Source organism: Notolepis coatsorum (genome assembly GCF_963971535.1).
Source record: "Notolepis coatsorum genome assembly, chromosome: 13".
NCBI classification, from domain to species: Eukaryota; Metazoa; Chordata; class Actinopteri; order Aulopiformes; family Paralepididae; genus Notolepis; species Notolepis coatsorum.
This window is the reverse complement of record NC_140177.1, coordinates 86,458,408-86,478,386: the sequence shown is the minus strand read 5'-3', so window position 1 is coordinate 86,478,386 and position 19,979 is coordinate 86,458,408. Positions and strand designations below refer to the sequence as shown.

At 45.2% G+C, this 19,979-nt stretch overlaps 1 protein-coding gene across 1 annotated transcript in view; it reads right to left on the bottom strand.

The window, feature by feature from the left end:
* astn1 (astrotactin 1) overlaps positions 1 to 19,979 on the bottom strand; it is a gene marked incomplete at both ends in the record, with an annotated part of 1,409,859 nt that overhangs the window by 942,498 nt on the left and 447,382 nt on the right. Inside the window, 2 exons of the mRNA XM_084327731.1 lie at positions 3,040 to 3,207; positions 15,902 to 16,051. Of these exons, the coding sequence (XP_084183857.1) occupies positions 3,040 to 3,207; positions 15,902 to 16,051 (318 nt within the window). The remainder of the gene's footprint in view (positions 1 to 3,039; positions 3,208 to 15,901; positions 16,052 to 19,979) is intronic.

Here is a 19,979-nt window from a genome sequence, read left to right as displayed (position 1 = left end):
GTTATCTCAGCTGCAGTGACCTTGTCCGTCTGGCTATCATTGTTTGGTTTAAAAAGAAACGTATCCATAGATCTGGATGTTTCTTTTTGGTGAACCACTTTCAAGTGAGACTCACGTCCACTGTGGCGCTTCAAGTCGTATTCTCCTCCATGCGCAATTGAAAACAAACTATGACACAAAACACAGAAAGCCTGCTGCGGATTGCCTGCCATCTGCCTCACCCAGTCATGTGTCGTTTGCCAGTCTTGTTTGTAACTGCAGGTCCGTTTCTTTTTACTGCTTTCCATCTTGAACTAGTTCGCTTGTAATGTTGTTGTGTTTTTTTTGACCAATCAGATTTGCGATATGAGGTAGCGTCACAAGTTCAACTCTCACGAGCAGAGCAGTGCGCTAAATTACTATAACCAATCAGATCTGCGATATGAGGTAGCGTCACGACTCAGTCACGTCACAAGCAGGCAAGCAGCGCGCTAAAGTACTATAACCAATCAGAGCAATGTGTGTGGACAAGAGGCGGGTTGCTACGTTTACTGTCTGTAGGGAGGGGCTTTTAGACGCATGTTTTTTTTTGGCTTCGAAAAGAGGGACATCCTCTCAATATGAGGGACGCGGGACATTTGGTCAAATGGTGGGACAGTACAACCAAAAGGGGGACACCTGGTCACCCTACTCACAGGTCAAAACCTAAAACAGCTAATTACTCATGCCCCCCCCCCCCCCCCCCCCCCCACTGCCCCCTCCGTAGTTCCACGTCAGCCACAATGAGAAATGATTGCAACACTGACTCACCTGTTTGGGCTTCAATAATTGCATCCATTGGTTAGCTAATCATGTCATGTGATGAGTAGTATGAGGTTACTGAGGAGAGAGTGGAGTCTGAGGGAGAGCAGTGAGGGGAAGGAATGGGGAGGTGTGTGGAAGGAAATTATTACCTGAATATCAGAAATATATAATTATTATACAACATTTTAAAACGTTCTACCTTTCTGTAGAGGTTCTCCTGTGGCCAAACCGAGAGGAAGTACTGTCTTTTTTAAACTCATGTGCCCAGACAGATGGTGTACTGTAGTGGTTAAGACTACCGCCTCTGGAACGCCACTCACCTCTGCTGGCCTTCAGGTTGAATCATGTCAGAACCTTCTCTCCTGTGTCTCCCCTACCCGGTCTCCCTCTCAGCCTTCCTACTGTCTCAATAAAGAACCATCTGTGTCTCCCCAACTATTCAGTCAGTCGTGTCAGTTTCCTGTATGCAGCAAAACACATTCTGTTTAACTTTCTTTATGGTGGATTTCTCATTGCCATGTTGTCAGATAGAACAAATGTGCTCTAGGGCTTTACTGCAACTTCAGCAAACAAATTATTATGTCAGATGAAAGAGAACAGTGTTTAGTTGTGATAATCGCATTATACTGTCTTGTATAGATGATTCGCCAACAGCCACTATATGTGTGTGTACTGCACTTGTAACCCTCTAAATACATGTATCCTGTGATAAATTCTGAAACAATAGGGTTTTATCAACTCAGAGTTGTTCATGTAGGTGGACACAGAATGTGTTTTGCTAGCATGGCAGAGCTATTATCAGCAGGCTCATTGATATAAGAGGGTTTATATTTAGGAGCTAATTATGAAAATGTGCTTGCTTATCAAAATGGTGTGGTATATCATGAAGTGAACTAAGGTCAGTTTAAAATATTTCACAGCAGGTCCCATTAATTCACATCTCATATATAGGAGGGTATGATGACAGTTACTGGCAAATAATTACTGTAATTTTTGGCAAGCCTGATGGTTTTTTACTTGTTACAACAAAAGGGACAGTATAATATTGTATTGCTTGGTAGGCTGCAATTATTTTGTGAGCTAGAGTGATGTTGGGTTCCATTCAAGTATTGTTCCATTCTGTTTTTATTGGCATGCTATTTTCACAACTATGAATTGACACTGAAGATTGTGTAAGCTTGACATCTGAGTGTCATGTTGTCCAGTCACTAAGGGTTCATAGAATATGGTAAAGCACTTTACAACTTATGCATCACACATTCACACAACTGTGCAAGGTGCCAATCTGTTCATCGGGAGCAGTTAGGGGTTAGGTGTCTTGCTCAAAGACACTTCGACACGCTCCCAGGAGTAGCCAGAATTTAACCGGGAACCTTCTAATTAGCGGACAACCACTTTTACCTCCTGGGCCACTGTCGCTATTAAATAGAAACATATTAACGAAACTCTATGATGGTCAAAACAATATGAAGACATGAAGCCTGGGCCAAATTGTCGAGTTTTAGAATATATACATATTATTTAAGTTTTTAGAAAAACTGTTCATACCGGGAACCTTTACGCTATACCTCCTGAGCCACTGTCAGTGGCAAACTGGTGTTCAATTTTACTATGGAAGTTAAGGGAGGAATAATTGGACAGGAAATGCGCTGGAGCACAAAGCCAAAACAACAACATGTTTCACTGGACTCAGACTTACAGACTGCCCCATAGGTATGATGTATAGCCCTCTACTACTCACAGTGTTAACAGACTCGACCATAGGCAGATAAATTAAATAAAAAGGGCACCTTCTTAATAAAGAGTCCCACATAGGGAATGAGCCCAGGCACTGGCATCAGCTGGGCATCGGGGTCTAGTCCCTGTAACTGTCCTTGTAAAATCTGAACAATTCTTATATAACTGTCCCTATGGCATGACCTTTTAGTTAAATTACATATTTAAATGGTATTTTCAGAGACATCCATTCAGCCATGAAATTGATGCCAGCAATGTGTAATTTCTCACTCAGAAAAGGGCAGGGGCCACATAGAGGCAGACAGACAGACTGACATTAAAGTATGTGACTTGATGCCAGGTGGAATAGCTCCCCAACTTTCTTGGCGGGTGACCATTATTGAAGTTGGAAGATTCCTGAGAAAATTACCCATAATTTATAACCAGTTGCAGCATTCCTTACATGGGGCATTCATCACACAGGGCATTCATCGGAGGGACATAAATGACTCGATGAAGCCAAGACAGCCAGCATCTTACCTGTCTCTGTCTCACACTGGTGTTCACAGGGGTCAAGCAGGCGGCGTCCACACAGCTCATTGACCCAAGGCCCGCTGGCATTCTGCTGGTAGTAGAGCAGCACCTGGGCTGGGTTCAGCCAGTCAGACGCATCTAGCTGGCTGCCCTGGAGCAGGATGAATCTTGACCCTGAGGAACGATAAGATAAGATAAGATAAGATAAGATACAACAAGATAAGATACGATAAGATAAGATAAGATAAGATACGACAAGACACGACAAGTCTCACAATCAGCCTCAGCCTTCCTATGGACTCATGCACTTTATGAACAATTCATAGACAATCATATGCTGCCATACGCTGTCGGCGGTACTACAGGCAACCACCCTTTGTTTATCTGTAGTTATGAGTCTGCTGTCTGTCATCGCTAATGTACTCCCTGTGTATCTGCTATCTGTCCTGTGTGCTCCCCAGTATGTTGTATTGTGATCCAGTCTAGTTTTGTCTCAGGCCCAGTCCACACGATCACAGGTATTTTTGACACCGTATTTTTTTAATCATTAATTAATTACACGACGTGGTTTAAACCCTGCACCAAGTGACGTATATACATGTAGTACAATGCCAAAGCAGTAGGTGGCGATGTAGTTCAAACATGAAGGCCATTTCAACCAATCAGAAGGGTTTAGAGTTAATACCGGAAACTGAACTGAAGCGTGGAACACAACATCCCTCCTTGCTCACAGCCAAACAATTCTACAGTTTGCAGCTAGAACAACGTGCAATCAACAAAAAATTATACATTCACTGTGTGTTCTGCCTCATTTGTTGATGAAACAAAACCAACATCAACACAATTTACCACCACGAGCGGAGAGTTTAGTCTCACAAAAAGATCACCAATTTTGTTAGCTTACGTGCTAACGTAATAACAAAGTAGTAACGTTAATGCTAGTAGAATGAATGGATGACAACTTTATTTAACAGATTGCAGAATGGGTACAATACAATACGGCTCAATACAAACAATTGTTAAGGGGATGCAGACTGTTATAGTTTGGACTGGGTTCCTTATAACAATAACTTGACAACACATGAGCTTAGTTTAGCCGCAGCTTCAGGTTTACTCAGCGTCAGGTCAGGAATGCGACAACAGACATCATCAGTCTATCACAACACTCTTCAACACAGACGATACGTTTCGAACAAAAGTCTGTTACAATCATTTTCATATAACGCTACTTGGGACAGCTCTGCTGTAAACACTGGAAATAACCTCGGTTTCTATGTCCACACGCAACCACTGCAACCGGAATGCGCGCAAAACTTCACCCTGGACTCCGGTTTTCAAAGACCACGGTTGCAGTGTTCCAAAACCCCTGTTGCATGTTGGCGAACAGTGCAACCGCGCACATTAAGGCTTGGTTACATAACACCCCGCGTGCGTGTGGACAGGGCCTTAGTGTGGGTATTGGTATCCATGTGTTCTAGTCTAGTCCAGTGTTCCCAGTGTGTGTATTGGTAATTATGTGTTCTAGTCTATCCTCCCCCCGAGCTATATCTGCCTGCGTCTTCCTGACTTCCTTGTTGCGCCATTGTTCTGTTTCACCCCGTGTGCTGCCTACCTTGTTCCATTCGTGAAGCTCCCTGTATTATCCTGTCATGCTACCTTGTGTACCTTCCGTGAAGCTCCCTGTATTATCCTGTCGTGTCCCTGTTGTGCCTGCCGTTCGCGGTATAGCCCTTTATCTCCTGTTTTTCCTGTGAGTCCGTTCCTGCTGCCTAGCCACGTCTTCCAGCACAGCTGAGGTTTTGTTTCCGTGCTTTACAGTTAGCTTTTGTTTATACCGTGTAACGTGTATCCTTGTTTACTACTGCTCAAGTAAAGCCTGTTATTTGCAATGTCGACTCATGCCTTGTCTCTCTCACCCCCCACTGTCCTGTGCTTGAATCCTACTCTCTCCCAACATGCCCCATTACAACAACAACAAGACAAGACAAGACAAGACAAGACAAGACAAGACAAGACAAGACCAGACAAGACAAGACAAGATACAATAAGATACAATCAGATCAGATCAGATCAGATCAGATAACATAACATAACATAACGTAAGGTTATGTATATAACCAAGTTCTATGAATACTGGTGACGCTCAGCGTCATCTGCACTAACCTCACTTCGTGCACTGAAAAAAAATCCACAATGTACCTTTACATACCAGCATCCGTCTGGCCACACCCTTATCCGCTACCTTCATAAGCAGGTGTGTGGTCACCTACTCGCCTCCTTCCCAAACTTTCACCACAAGGCGAGTTCAAGGGCCGCAGTGGCGTCCCGACGCTGAGCGTCACCAGTATTCATAGAACTTGGTTATATACATAACCTTACGCTCTATATCATACTGGCTCCGCTCAGCGTCATCTGCACTACAGGAGCTGAGCGGGAGCCTGAAGCTCGACAAATGTACCCCGCTGAGGCCCCCCACAACCATCAGACCGGAGAGGACCGAGCTCCCCGACCCTCCCTAATGGAGGATACCCTCCCTATTGGAGGACGGGAGGGAGACAGATCCGACCGTGCAAAGAGAAACTCGAGCAACTCAACGCACAGGGTGAGCAGACCGTGGCTTGACCCCACGACTACGCACACGCACAACCCGCATGCCACCAGGGAACGAACGGAAGGAACAACCCTCGTTACTGCCCCCAAAATCACGGGGTCAAGAGCAAACTCAACCCCGTGGCAAGGCCGTAGCAGCGGAGCGCGAAGGAAGACCCAGACCCACTGAAGGGACTGGATCCCCCGGAAAAAGGGGGCCCGGAGAGGTCAATGACGCCAAAGCATCAAGACCTCACCAGGCGGTCACTTAGTGACACCGCCCCCCACATCGCCAGCGTATTCAGACAGGGCCCCTCCAAGAGCGGGCCCTTCCCCCCACTAGTACGCCGCCTGGCACACTGACCCTGCAACACAGGCAGTCAGCATGGCCATAACTTGAAGCACTCAAAAGGCTATACTACAGCAGAAGCAGGCAGCGCACCGGGGAGACGACCCCAGAGGGGTCGATCCGTTAAACCAGGCAGCAGGCGTTTGACCCGAGCCTGGAGCACTGCGGACGAGACAGGCGCCAAAGGGGTCAACTGAAAACAGCACCCCGGCGGAAGGGGCGTATGCTGGCATTGTTGCGCACCATGACAAAGCCTCCACCAAAAAAAACCTGACCCAGAGGGGTCGAGGCAGAGAAGGCTGACACAATTGGCAGACGTCATGAAAGTGCAGGGGCACACTCAACCGGGTAACCCGGGAGTTGACTCTGCTCCAACACACCAGGGAATCAACCACCCTCTTGGTACCACATGCGGTGGTTGTTCCTATAACCCCTCAAGAAAAAACTCCAAAACACACCTGTGGGTATACACTGGCTATACCGCAGTACAAGTGTTTCAGTTTTCAGAAAAGGGTTATTCCAGGCCTACGGGTCGACGAAACATTACTTCGGACCGGGCTGAAGCACACAGGGTCACCAGAGGAAGTCCAAAAGACCACCCCAACAGCCCCCTCTTCGCCATGCGTGAGAGAGGAGCGAAAAGAAAGGAGAACCAGCCCCTTCATGATAGTGCCAGGTACAACATGTACCCAACAAAGGGTCTCCATAACGCCCAACCCTGTGACACCCGGGCCAACCTGGCATTTTTCCCCCCGAAAAAAACACAAGTCCCTCAGGCTACCAGAACAGCAGATCTGCGTCCCACCGGCGGACAACGGGTTAACTGACCTGGACCAGCGTGACCAGAACCAGTCCCGTGCCCTAACCACGCCGACATCCCCACTCCAAGAGAGGGGGTAGGTACGCGTGTCGATCTAAAACATGAAAAGAGGGCGCCACCCAGACGGTCCCATTCGTACTGCGCTCAGTGGCCCACCCCAAGGGCGTGAGACCCCTCTACCTATGTTCTGATCTATTCCGTTAACATCCCCCAGATATGAACGAGAATCCGTCGAGACCCAGTAACAGGTGCTCGGAAGAGAAAAACCTCCATCCCAGTTGCCCTATAAAAACGCTGTTTTAATAACGAGCAACCTAGGCGTACTAGCCTCCTGCGTGATTCTTATCAGAAACACCCTGAGCCAGCACTATGTACGCGTCGAGACCCAAACACATCAATGGATAGTCTAACCAGACACCAGACATTGGTCCTTCAAGTTGCCTGGGAGAACGACAATGAGTTGTCGTGCTTCATATTCTTTATTATTAAAAAGAAAGAAACACTGACTGACTGAAATTGTTTACATTCTTACATCCCGCCACCCTCACCACAGAGAGGAGACGGGAATCCTCAGAGAAACTTCCCACGTGAGCCACAGATTGAAAAGTCACGGTAACAGTGAGCCATGTGACCAACAAACTCAAGTTACACGTATATCGAGCGTAGCAGAACAGTACGTTCCTACGCTCTGCCCCGACAACTTGACAATGACAGACCCTACATACGGGTCTGAAAAAAACTCACGGAAGCCGCCGTCCAATAGAAACGTCCCTAGTGACGTTTTCTATGAGGGGGGGAAACCCATGACTCAACCGCCCGTGATAGGTGCGGAGTCAGGGAAACCCTCCCTCCCCCGTGCCAAGCTGCCCCCCCCCCGAGAAAATGTTATGCCCCCCCACTAATTTGTTTCTGCAGCCTGGTCTGCTGGGTCTTATGTACACTACTATACAATATACAGTTGTATGTCCCTATGCTATACTTGCTAATACCCCCTATACTATGCAATAATCACAACAAGTTATTTTCTTAATCAATCAATCAGATTTATTTATATAGCACATTTCACATGACACGTGTCAACCAAAGTGCTGTACAGAGGGCAGATACACATAGATACATATTGACAACAATCACACTCCGTTTTATGGGAGGGCACACAGGCAAACACATAGGAAAAACAGGGCATGAGTCAGTGAACGGGAAAGGCTAGTAGGTAGAAGTGGGTTTTGAGCCTCGATTTGAAGGCATCTATCGATGGGGCAAGCCTAATGGAGGTGGGGATGCTGTTCCACAGTTCAGGGGCTGCGACAGCAAAGGCACGGCCCCCCCTGAGCTTGATGTTAGACCTCCGGACTGTCAGGAGCCTCTGATCGGCTGACCTGAGGGACCTGGTGTTGGAATAGGGGGTTTGGAGGTCTGAGATGTAGGAGGGGGGGTGACCATTAAGGGCTTTAAAAACAAATAGGAGAACCTTAAAATCTATCCTGTAGCGTACTGGGAGCCAATGAAGGGAGGCAAGGACAGGGGTGATGTGGTCTCTCTTGCGGGTTCCGGTCAACAGTCTGGCAGCAGCGTTTTGTACCAGTTGTAAGCGGGACAGGGAAGACTGGTTAATGCCTATATAGAGGGAGTTGCAGTAGTCTAATCTAGATGAAATGAAGGCGTGGATGACTCTCTGAAGGTCTGCAGGGGAGAGAAGGGCTTTGAGTTTGGCAATGGTGCGTAGTTGGAAAAAACATGCCTTTACCACTGAGTTCACTTGTCTGTCGAATTTAAATTGTGGATCAAAAATGACACATAGGTTCTTGACATAAGGCTTGACCAGGGAGGACAGGTTGCCAAGGCTGTTGGTAAGGGTGGTGATATCGTCTGGGGGACCGAAGAGGATTATTTCGCATTTGTTTTGATTTAGTTGTAGAGAGTTTTGTGCCATCCAACATTTAACATCATCCAGGCAGGACATGATACTGTTAAGTAGAGACTGGTTGTTAGGTTTCAGGGAAACGTATAGCTGTGTTTAAGTTTAAGTTTATTTGGATCCCCATTAGCCACAGCAGTGCTGGGGCTATTCTTCCTGGGGTCCATAACACGTCAAATACAGTTACAGACTTATACACTCACAACATTCACATGTCATACAGACAATTAAAACAACAATAAAAACCCGAATCAAATTCATAATACAATATATACGCCTTATGAATTCATAATACAATACAATAATACCTACTCATAATTAATTCATAATACAATACAGCATAATATACTATTTAGCTTTACATACATTATCTATGTTCATATCAGCCAATTATACAATATTTTAATAATATATCCCTATCAGACACATGCCTTTTCATCTATATATACCTATCTCTTCATCAGACACATACATTTTCATTTACGTACACACTTTCTATTAGGGAATGTGAATTTCTTTGGTTGAAAATGTTGTTTTACCACGATTTTGTGTGTCGTCAGCATAACAGTGAAAAGAGATGTTGTGCTTCTGAATGATTGGACCAAGGGGTAGCATGTAAATGGAGAACAGGATCGGGCCAAGGATGGACCCATGCGGGACCCCACATGAGAGGGAGGTTGAGGGGGAGGAGCAGTTGGCGATGTTGACAGCAAAGCTTCTATTTGTGAGATAGGAGGAGAACCATGCTAGTGCAGTGTCACTGACACCAACCCCATGTTGGAGACGATCTAATAAAATGGTGTGATCAACAGTGTCGAAAGCTGCACTGAGGTCAAGGTGTCTAGGATGTGGGGGTACTGTCACCATGGTGCATAGTTCAACAAGGTGACAGCTGAGGGGAAAAAGCTGATCCAGGCCTGATGAAGCCTACATGGAACTGAGATTCGTGTAGCGCCTCTCAGAGGTGAGGAGGCAAATTGTCTGTGGTTGGGGTGAGAGGTGTCCTTGGAGATACTGTGTGCCTTCCTCAGACCCCGTTTTTGCTGGACATCCTCAATTGCAGGGAGTGGTGTAGCCGTGATGCGATAGGTGGTTACAACCTCTACAATGCTTTGCGGTCCAATACAGAGCAGTTGCTATACCAGGCTGCGATGCAGTTAGTGAGGATGCGTTCTATGGCACATCGGAATCTGAGGAGACAGATGGGCTTTCCTCATTCTCCTCAGGAAAAAGCTGGCGAGTTTCTTTTTTTCTTTCTCCCCAATTTAGTCGTTATGCCAATTCCCCCCTGGTCATTGCCCTACCCTACTGTCAGTCTGGGGTTGGGTGTACCACATGCCTCCTCCAATTTAGAGTCGCCAGCTGCTTCTTTGCACCTGACAGTGAGAGTTTCACTGGGAGAGAGTAATGCACTGGGATTCGTGCCATCTCCTCCCCACTGAACAGGTCGTGGTGTGTATGACGACCAGTAGGAGTCACTAATGAGTCATACCCCACCAGCTTCCCACCCACGAACATTGACAATTGTGTTCGTAGGGACGTCTGACCAAGCCGGATGTACCGCTGCTGGGAATTGAACCTGGGTATCTGAGGTGTCGAGGTGTTGAGGGCCTAAGAGAGGTTCTCTGAGATGTAGACAAAATGTTAAGCTGGAGACATGCTCAACCTCCATCCCGTTGATACAGATGGCGATATGCGCACCTGCTTTTGTCTTTCTGCAGTCCACGGTTTTCTTGGTGTTGAGGGCCAGGTTGTTGTTGGTGCACCATGCCGCCATTTGCTGGACCTCCTCCCTGTAGGCCGACTCATTGTTGTTTTAATGTTATTGGAGCCATGTACAGGAGTGCAGTCATAGGTAAAGAGGGAGTAGAAGAGAGGGCCCAGCATAAAGCCTTGTGGGACATTGGTGTTCAGGGTGCGGGTAGAGGAGGTGAGATTGTCTAACCTAACATACTGGGGTCTGTTGGTTAGGAAGTCAAGTATCCAGTTGCAGACGGAGGGTTTGATGTCGAGTTTGGAGATGATGGTGTTGAATGCTGAGCTAAAGTCGATGAACAGCCTGCATATTTTCAATGTCGTCGAGACTTTCAAAGTTCAAAGATGCTTGTGTGTAACTGTGTGTGTACATACAGTAATCAATGCCAAACTGACATTTTTTAGTTTAGCTTCATAAATAAAAAAGGCACAACAGATATAGTGCCTTTATTTATACTATAGTCATACTTATTATTATAATAAACAAAAAGGTTTCAAAACTGTTTTTGAAACAAACTCATGGGGGTGCCCGTTACAACCACATAACTAGGGATTAAAACAAAAAACACCCACCATGGGCATACAGTACACTAGATCTGTCTAATTAACGAAACAGCAGACAGAGAGTCAACAGCAACATTCTCAACTGAACTGAAAAACTATTGTCTTGGGTCATGGGGGAACTCCAATATTAGCTGTGCCCTACTAGCATACAGCTATTGTACATTATCCAAACAAAGGAGGCAAAGCTTTAATTATGGCATCTAGGCCAGCACAGGTGAAGCATATTCTGACTAACGAGGTGGACTCATCTAGGCCAGCACAGGTGAACCATATTCTGACTAATGAGGTGGACTCACACCGTGAGCATCAAACCTAATTAGGACACTGTATTTAAATTGGAGAGGAGAGCCAATGCTGACAGCAGTAGAAAACTCCTCACAAAACATGTGGAAAGTGCAACAATGCTCATGTATGCTTTATTTAATCTCAAAAAGATAATTGAGACAAGCTCTCATTCACAATGATGTAGATACATTTTACAGGCATATTAAAACGGATGAAAACACAAAATAAAGATAAGGAAAATAAAATCAGCTTAGATAAATTAGACATTGAATAAATAGGACAAAACACAGATATGAAAAAAGAGATACAAATGTATTTAAAATGGGGAGATTTGTAATTATTATTATTATTTCTTTGAGTGAAAGTTGAAGATCATTCCATAAAACCGGGGTATTGAAACAAAATGTTCTGTTATCCCTAAGCACCATCATCTGAGCGTGTCCGACAGGGTCCATAGTTCCAATCTAGCAACATTGTGATATAAAGTGGTCATTTCCCGGCAATGTCCTTAAGGATAAACAGATACCAATGTTTATTTAGCTTCTCTGCCAGAGAAGACCAACCCACCTTATCATACAGGATGCAGTGTTGAATACCATAACTATCACCAGTAATACACCTGAGAGCTAAATGATAGACCATGTCTAGAGAATTCAGAGGAACAACATTTATATCAAATTTCCATAATCCAGGACAGATGGCAAAACTGCTTCCATAACCCTCTTTCTGCTAATCATTAGGAAGCTCTATCTGTTCCTGTACAATAAGCCAATTAAGTACCAATTGTCTATATGGTACTTAAATGTACATTTTGTATCAAGCCAGATGCCAAGATATTTGTATTCTGTAACTCTTTCAATGTCAGACGGTCCATTCACAAATCATTGTAAACAATATGTCTAGCCCTAGAGAACACCATGAATTGTGTTTTGCTTGCATTATGTATAAGCTTATGGCCAATTGGGTTCTGAATGGTGCTGCTAGTAGATGTGTGAAGTGTGTCCAGATCATTCCCATTATTACAAAATGAATAAAGAAATTTAAAAAAATAAAATGGTAGAGGAAAAAAGGCTAGTATATCTGCCTCCCATCTCCTGATCCCACTTATATCCAGCATGACATTCACAAAGGGCTGTTATTGCACAATATAGAGACATCCCACAGATGTCTGCCGGCAATGAAGATAGCAAGATAGGGGAGAGACGTTTGAGTGTTCGAGAGGGCTGGGAACCTTAGGAGTGCGTGTGTCCGCCTCTCTGCTCCCCAGCCTGCTGTCTCAGTGCTTGGCCTGCTGCTATGCACTGTTTGCTCTGCCAGACTTCAGCCATTGTTTCCCCCGGGGGTTAGATTACAACGTTGCCACAAGCTCAGACCTCTGAGGGAGCATCTCGCCAGCCGGGCATGTTAAGGTTGAACCTTGATTATTTCATGTTCAGTGTTTGTGTAATCTTCCCTTTATTAATTTGCTTAGATTTTTCATGGTCTGGTCAATTTTAGCATGGTGTTATTCACAGTCAAAGATAATAAAAAAAAATTATATAATTGATATTCTCCTTTGGTTTATTACAATTTACTCAAGCCTAGTAACATACACAACATTTCTGACACTGGGAATACATTCCCTGAGATCCATAGATGTCCCTAGAATCAGATACCAAGAACAATGCAAATGAACCTTTTAAAAAAAAGTCTGTAAATGTTTATTCTACGTCTAATGGAATGAATTACCAAAACAAATTATAATAATAAAAATAAATTATAATAATAATTATAATTATTTTTTAATGGAGGGAGGAGCCACACATTGGCGGGCAAAGAGCCGCATGCGGCTCGTGAGCCACGAGTTGGCCACCCCTGCACTATACCAATGTCAGGGCCCTCAGATCGGCTGACAAGGGTATCCTAACTACCCGTAGGTCCAATTTCAAGTCTAGGGGGGGGGGCGTGCTTTTGCTGTTGCAGCCCCTGACCTCTGGAACCGCATCCCCATGTCCATCAAATCTGCCGCCTCCATCGAGTATTTTAAATCTAAACTCAAAACCCATCTATACTCCCTGGCCTTCCCTGACTCACTCTGACTCTTGCCTTGCGTGTTGACGTGTTGTTTTGATTATTTGTCTGTCCGTTGGTTGTTTATATTTTCTGTTTATTCTATACTTTAGCACTTTTCTTTGTTTTTAGCTATGCGACTTACTGTGAAGCACTTTGGTTGACAAGTGTCATGTCTAAATGTGCTATACAAATACATTTGATTGATTGATTGATTGATTGATTGATTGATTGATTGATTGATTGATTGATTGATTGATTTACGAGATACCATACTGGGTCGTGTATCAGGACTCTGTGACCTATCCTGGCATCTCTCATCTCTTATGAACGTGTACATATTTAATAAAGAAGCATTTATTTTTCTCCACTCTTGTCTGGGTGTGTTCTGTGTGCAGCCTCCGGGCTGGTTTATTACAATAGTTTCCTGTTTTGGTTATTAAAGTAACATTTCACTTTAGTAGAACACATTTGGTTTTCCACAGCATAGCTCCATCATAAGCCTTTGAGACACCTGCTTCTAACTATGCGTTTGCAAGATGGCTACCCTGCACATTCTTTGTTCATGTGGCTCTTGGTTGTGCATGTCCTCAGAAATGAACACTACATGTCAGCAAGATGCAACATAAGCACATGAGGATATACTTTTTTAATATCCTTCAGGTACACACAAAGTATGCAGTCAGGTTACAGGTATTTGAACAATGCTGCTTGCATCGCAGCCACTTGTCTACGTACACAAGTTGTTAAAATGGAGTATATAAAGCCCCTAAGTGCATCTACAAGTATAGCGACCACTGCCGCTGCCGCTGCCCTGTTGTCCGCTGTCAACACCAGTTGGTAAAATTAAAGTTGATTTACTCTCAACATCACCTTCATCTTCACTTTTCTACTGTAGAAGTAATTGTAAAAGACAGTCCACCAGATATAGAGGATGTTTCATGAACCTGGGACGAATCCTAACCATTGAAAATGGACGTTGGCCTCTGCGTCCACGAACAAAAAGTGATGTTAATGCCACCGCAACAACCAGCAATACCTCCAGAGGATTACTTCCCCTGATGTGAAAAGGCGAGGGGAATGGTGTGACTCCACTTCTTTTTTTTTCTGTTGATATTCGCTTCTGTATTTGTGAAGGCTGACCTCGCTGTTGGCATGAATATCATCTTCTCTCAGTGGAAGGGTCCATATTTTAATCAGATTCACTGCGGCGTCAAATGAATTCTGATGAGATTGTGAGCACTGAGCAGACATTTTTCTGGAAGCATTCTAAATCGATCACGTGTTTTGTGATTCAACAGGCAAATCTGTCATCTTTCACCTCGACCCCCCCCCCCCCCCCCGGTCCTCTTTCAAAAGTTGCGGTGGGAGACCAGACAGCGAATTCCTGGAATGTTAATAGCAGCCTGGCAGAGGTGTAGGAGTGCAATACAGTGCCGTTTCTGCATCAAATCAGACCTCCAAATGATTGATGAGTGAGGCTAGTCACAGTAATGCATCTGGACTGCCAAATCGCCTCCGTGATGGCTTACAAATGCCAATGAGCCAACAGGAGTCAGCCAGCGGGGCCTGCTTGGCCCTGCAGAGCTTTGGCTTTGTTTTACCTCTATTCTCTATTCTCTTTTTTTTCCTGCAGGTGCTACATTGAAATTCATTAGCGAGGTGGTCCGACACATGCAAAGAGTGATGGAGGGGTATTGCTGCGAGTGGTCACTGCGACCTGACCTCAATGTGCTGTAGTGCTTTGAGGGCGCATCTGTTGTGGTTTCATATGGGGAAACCAAAGAGGCGGGATGGGCAAGGGGGGGGGGGGGGGGTGTAGGGGGTTACGTGACCTGGCATTTACCTTTGTCTTGGAGAGGATAACGTTGGATGTTAGGGGGCGAAGCGCTGAAGCAGAAGATAAACAGCAGCCAACAGATCACAGGCTCACACAGTTAGAGAGATAGCCAACAGACTGGAGCTCCCTGGTGGGTTCTGAAAATGCCAGCACAGCCCCCCCCCCCCCCCCCCCCCCCCCCAATATCTTGGGTAGGTATCAGTGCATATGGGCCCCTGCAGTGAGAGGTGAGGGGGGGTGTAATCTGTGAAGGTTGTGGGTGCGGATGTCAGAAAGAAAGCGAGAGGGGGGGGGGGGGGGGGGGGGTTCTCCTTTGTCGCTATAAATTATGTAGGACACTCCCCTCGTTAACCTTAGCGTTCACGGGGGTGTCTGTGTTTATTATTCATGCGTGCCGCAGTTTTCATATAAACACACGCCATGAGTCAGAATACAAGGACAACACAGTGTCACAGATGTGACGCAAACTCATCTTTCGCAAGGTGGGATGCCCCTGAGCCGCCTCTAGGGGCAGAGCAGCTAACCGTGAGTGAGTGAACGTGAACTCGCCTGGTACTGGAACCGTTCTGGACCCTTACAGTCGGTGGTTAACCTTACCATCGATCAACCATGCCATCAAAAGTACAAGTAGAAGACCACACACACCCTCTCATCAACCACCCCTCTCCATCACACAACCCCCAGACATTTGAACCTTACCGTCAGCGATTAGGTGCTCCGGAACGTGCAGGATAACACGGACAGCGATGGTGCAGGATGAGAGGTGGGAGGAGTAGACTAGGCCGATCACACAGCTGACCACACTGATCAAGGTCAGGGTTGTTTTATTGATAGGGCTCCGTGGGGATCCTGCTGGGGGGGGGGGGGGGGGAGAGATATATAGAGATAGAGATAGAGAGATAGAGAGAGATAAGTATATAGAGATATAGATAGAGAAAGAGAGAGATAGATAGAGAGAGAGAGAGAGAGAGAGAGAGAGAGAGAGAGAGATAGAGAGAGAGATAGAGAGAGAGAGAGAGAGAGAGAGAGAGGGAGAGGGAGAGGGAGAGGGAGAAAAAGAAGAGAGAAAGAAGAGTTAGAGTTGCTATTCACCAACATTGAGTGCGGTGGATATGTATAAATGTAGGTCATGTCAGGATATCTGACTGAACTCAATAAGAAGGGGGGGGGTAAGAAAGGAAGTGAGAGACAGCTGAAACAATGGGAGAGAAAATATAGAGTAATAGGGAAGGTATGCTGTAGTGAGAGAGTGCTAGAGAGAGATAAGTCATCATCAAATAACATCATAATGATGGAATGGAATGGAATTATTTGTGTTTCAATGTCTGCTTTGGCAATAGGTGACTGAATGCAATGCCAGAAATCTCACTGAAAGGAAAGGAATTGCCAATGGAGAGGAGAAGCAAAGTATAGTGGAAGGAGGGATAAATACTGTAGGTGGAGATAAAGAAAGACAAACAGAGAAAGAGAGGGTGGAAGGGAAGTAAGGAGGGTGAGCAAGAGAGAGATGTATGAAGATAGATGTAGGGAGAGAAAGAGAAAGATGTATTGATATATATAGAGATGTGGAGAGAGAGAGAGAGAGAGAGAGAGAGAGAGAGAGGGAGAGAGAGAGAGAGAGAGAGAGAGAGAGAGAGAGAGATTTTTTGATTTTTAAACACAACTTTATTTTCTCACTCAGCAATCAACAATACATCAGAATGTATACTGCAAAACACAGAACAGCAAATCAAATCAAGAAAAATAAAAGACAAACTTCACATCAGAACAAAGCCAAAAACCAACTCCAACTCCTCCACAACTGTACACAACACCCACTTGTAACACCATATCATCTCAAACTCTACTACATTGCTGGTCAACTTGTAAAAATGAAAATATGTTCGTAACCTTGCCTTTACCATACCTCTAAACAAGATAGTGGTATCTACCAGCACCGAATCCTCAATCTTTTTCCTCCTACTTAGATAAATGGCAATTTTTGCCTGACCCAGCAGGAAGTTGAAGAGCTGACATGTTAACCTCCTCTTCCTGCTGTACCTGTACCCCAAAATAAACATCTCTGGAGTAAGATGTTCATCAAACATCACAAACATGCGGGTCAGGAACTGAAAAAAAAGAGCCTGTCACACTTTAAAAAACAGTGAAAAACTGTTTCCCTCTCTGTGCAGAAAGGACAGGTGTCTTCAACATCAGAATTAATCACAGAGACAAAAGCGTTCACAGCAACTGCACCATGTAAAATTCTCCACTGTAAATCCCCAACTCTTTTAGTTAACAGTGGTTTGTATAGTGCTCTCCACTCTGGCCTCTGAGCCTCCTGTAGGCCCAGATGAGCTCTCCATGGAGTGTCAACCCTATCCTTCAGCCTGTTTTGGTTCAACACTTTAACACACAGGTAATACATAGCTTTACCCACCATGGTGCTCAGCCTGCAATCAGCAGCACTGCTCACCTCTAACAGACAACCATCACATTTAAAAATAGGGATAAGTTTCACCTCAGGAAAAGAATCATTTACAGCAGGCAATAACTGACCATTACAATAATCAACACACATTTCCAGTTCATTATCAGTCAGCTGCTGTTTCCAGCCTCCCAATAGGCGGCCCATCACCCTGACAGACCTTGTGCCCAGCTGTGAGGCCAGACCGGCAGCATTATCAAAAACGGGACCGCACACCTCCAGCACATTGCCCAATGTGAACATCTTCGCCTCACACAGCCTTTGCCTCAGTGCTGGCTCGGCTCCACCCTGAAAATGAGTCCCATGAACCACCGGCTCCCTCAGAAGCCAGTACAAAGAGCCACCGTCCTTCAGTCTCTCTTTCGTAAACAAGCCCCACACTGTTAACAGTCCCTTGTAGAAACGGGCAGGTTTTTCATTGTACATCCCTTTAAATCCATGAGGAACATTGGCTCAGCCAGACTTAGCCCACCACACCGCTCCAGTATGGCTCGGGCCACAGGTCTCCAGACCAGATCAGCCGGTCCTGTCAGAAGTCTCTGAATGAAACAGAGCCTGAATGCAGCTCCCCTACTTGCCAAGTTGACAAGCCCCTGTCCCCCTTCCTCCTTGGGCAGGAAAAGGACACTCTGCGGGACCCAGTGCAACCGGTCCCAGAAGAAGTCCACCATCAACCCCTGCACCTTAGACAGTAGGTTCAGCGGCGGGTCCGTACATCCTAGCCGATGCCACAGCATGGATGACACAAGATTGTTGATAATAAAGACCCGACCTTTCAGCGACAGTTTTGGAAGAATCCATTTCCATCGCTTCAGCCGGCCCTCCACTTGCTCTACCACACCGTCCCAATTATTGGAAGAAAATACCTCATCCCCAAGATAAATCCCCAAGTACTTTAGGCCTCCCTTTTACCTACATCCCACCACTGTTGCAGTGAACTAAAGTCACGTTTAGTTTGCCTATAGTCAGCCCAAAAAGAACTAAAAGCATCCTTAAAACCATTGTCAGACAACAGAGAGAAATTAAAGTGCCAATATGCACTTTTACACTTTACATTTTTTATAAAAATGGAACACTGGACAAGGGAGTGGTCAGATAAACCCACCGGACTTATGGAACAGCTTGTGACCACACTCATGTGATGTTCAAAACAATACAAACGATCAAGCCTGGCTAACGATAAATAATTATCCCTGGAATGAGCCCAGGTATACTGCCGCTGATTAATGTGGAGATATCTCCAAATATCACACAGTTCAATGGTTTCAACCAGTCGTATAAAACAGGCTTTAGAAGCCGCATGCGGCTCCTGATGATTCCTGTCTAATACGGGATCTTCAGTGCAGTTAAAATCACCACCCACAAACAGATACTCCTCCCTACTACAAGCACTAAGAGTATTTTTTAATTTATCCAAAAACAATAACCTTTCCAACCCCACCGTTGGAGCGTATACATTTACAAAACACATCTTTACATTTTCAAATACAGCACATAGTTTAAGCAACCTGCCTGGAATGATCTCATCAATAACACATGAAGCAGGTAGAAAATCCCTAGAAAAAAGAATGCCAACTCCCCCACTACTACTACTCTTATGACTGAAGAAAGCTCCCCCACCCCACTCCCTCTTCCAGTCAGATTCATTTTCAACCGTGCTGTGAGTTTCCTGAAGAAAAGTAACATTTAGCTTCTTGCCCCTGATCAGGCTGTACAGGGAAGCTCTTTTACCATCTTATCTAGCACCATTAACATTTAAAGACCCCAGTTTAAAGTCACACATGTTTAGTATACAGCACAGCAGCAACCAAACAATAGCAAAAAAACACATTAGGCCTATATATCATCAGGACCAACAGCCTCCTCATTGATTTTTGCTCTGACTTTTGATAATATTTTCTTCAAGGGGAATCCCTCTTGGTGAGAGAAAAAAGGTTGCCCTGCGTCCTCCCCACTCCTCATGTGTATTGTGACAGAATCGTGAAACTTCCTTAAATCAGGGAAAAATTACTCTAATTTAATAGATTTACCTTTTGTATTTTTCAAAAATGTTTTTATCTGTTCGAAAGAGAACTCAGGCTGTGATAAATCACTCAAGAGCTCATCCTCCTCTTCCTCACTGCTGCTACTACTGTTCTGTCACTGTGCGGCCTGTCCTTTATTTCCTGGGCCTTGCCTCGTTTGAGAGGGGGCAGGGCTCTGCTCCTTCCTACAGATGAAGCTTTTAGTATTCCTGGGCGCTTTGCCGCGACGTGCGCACGGTTATATCACGTCGTGGAAATGAATTAGGAACCCAGGCTGCTGTTCTAT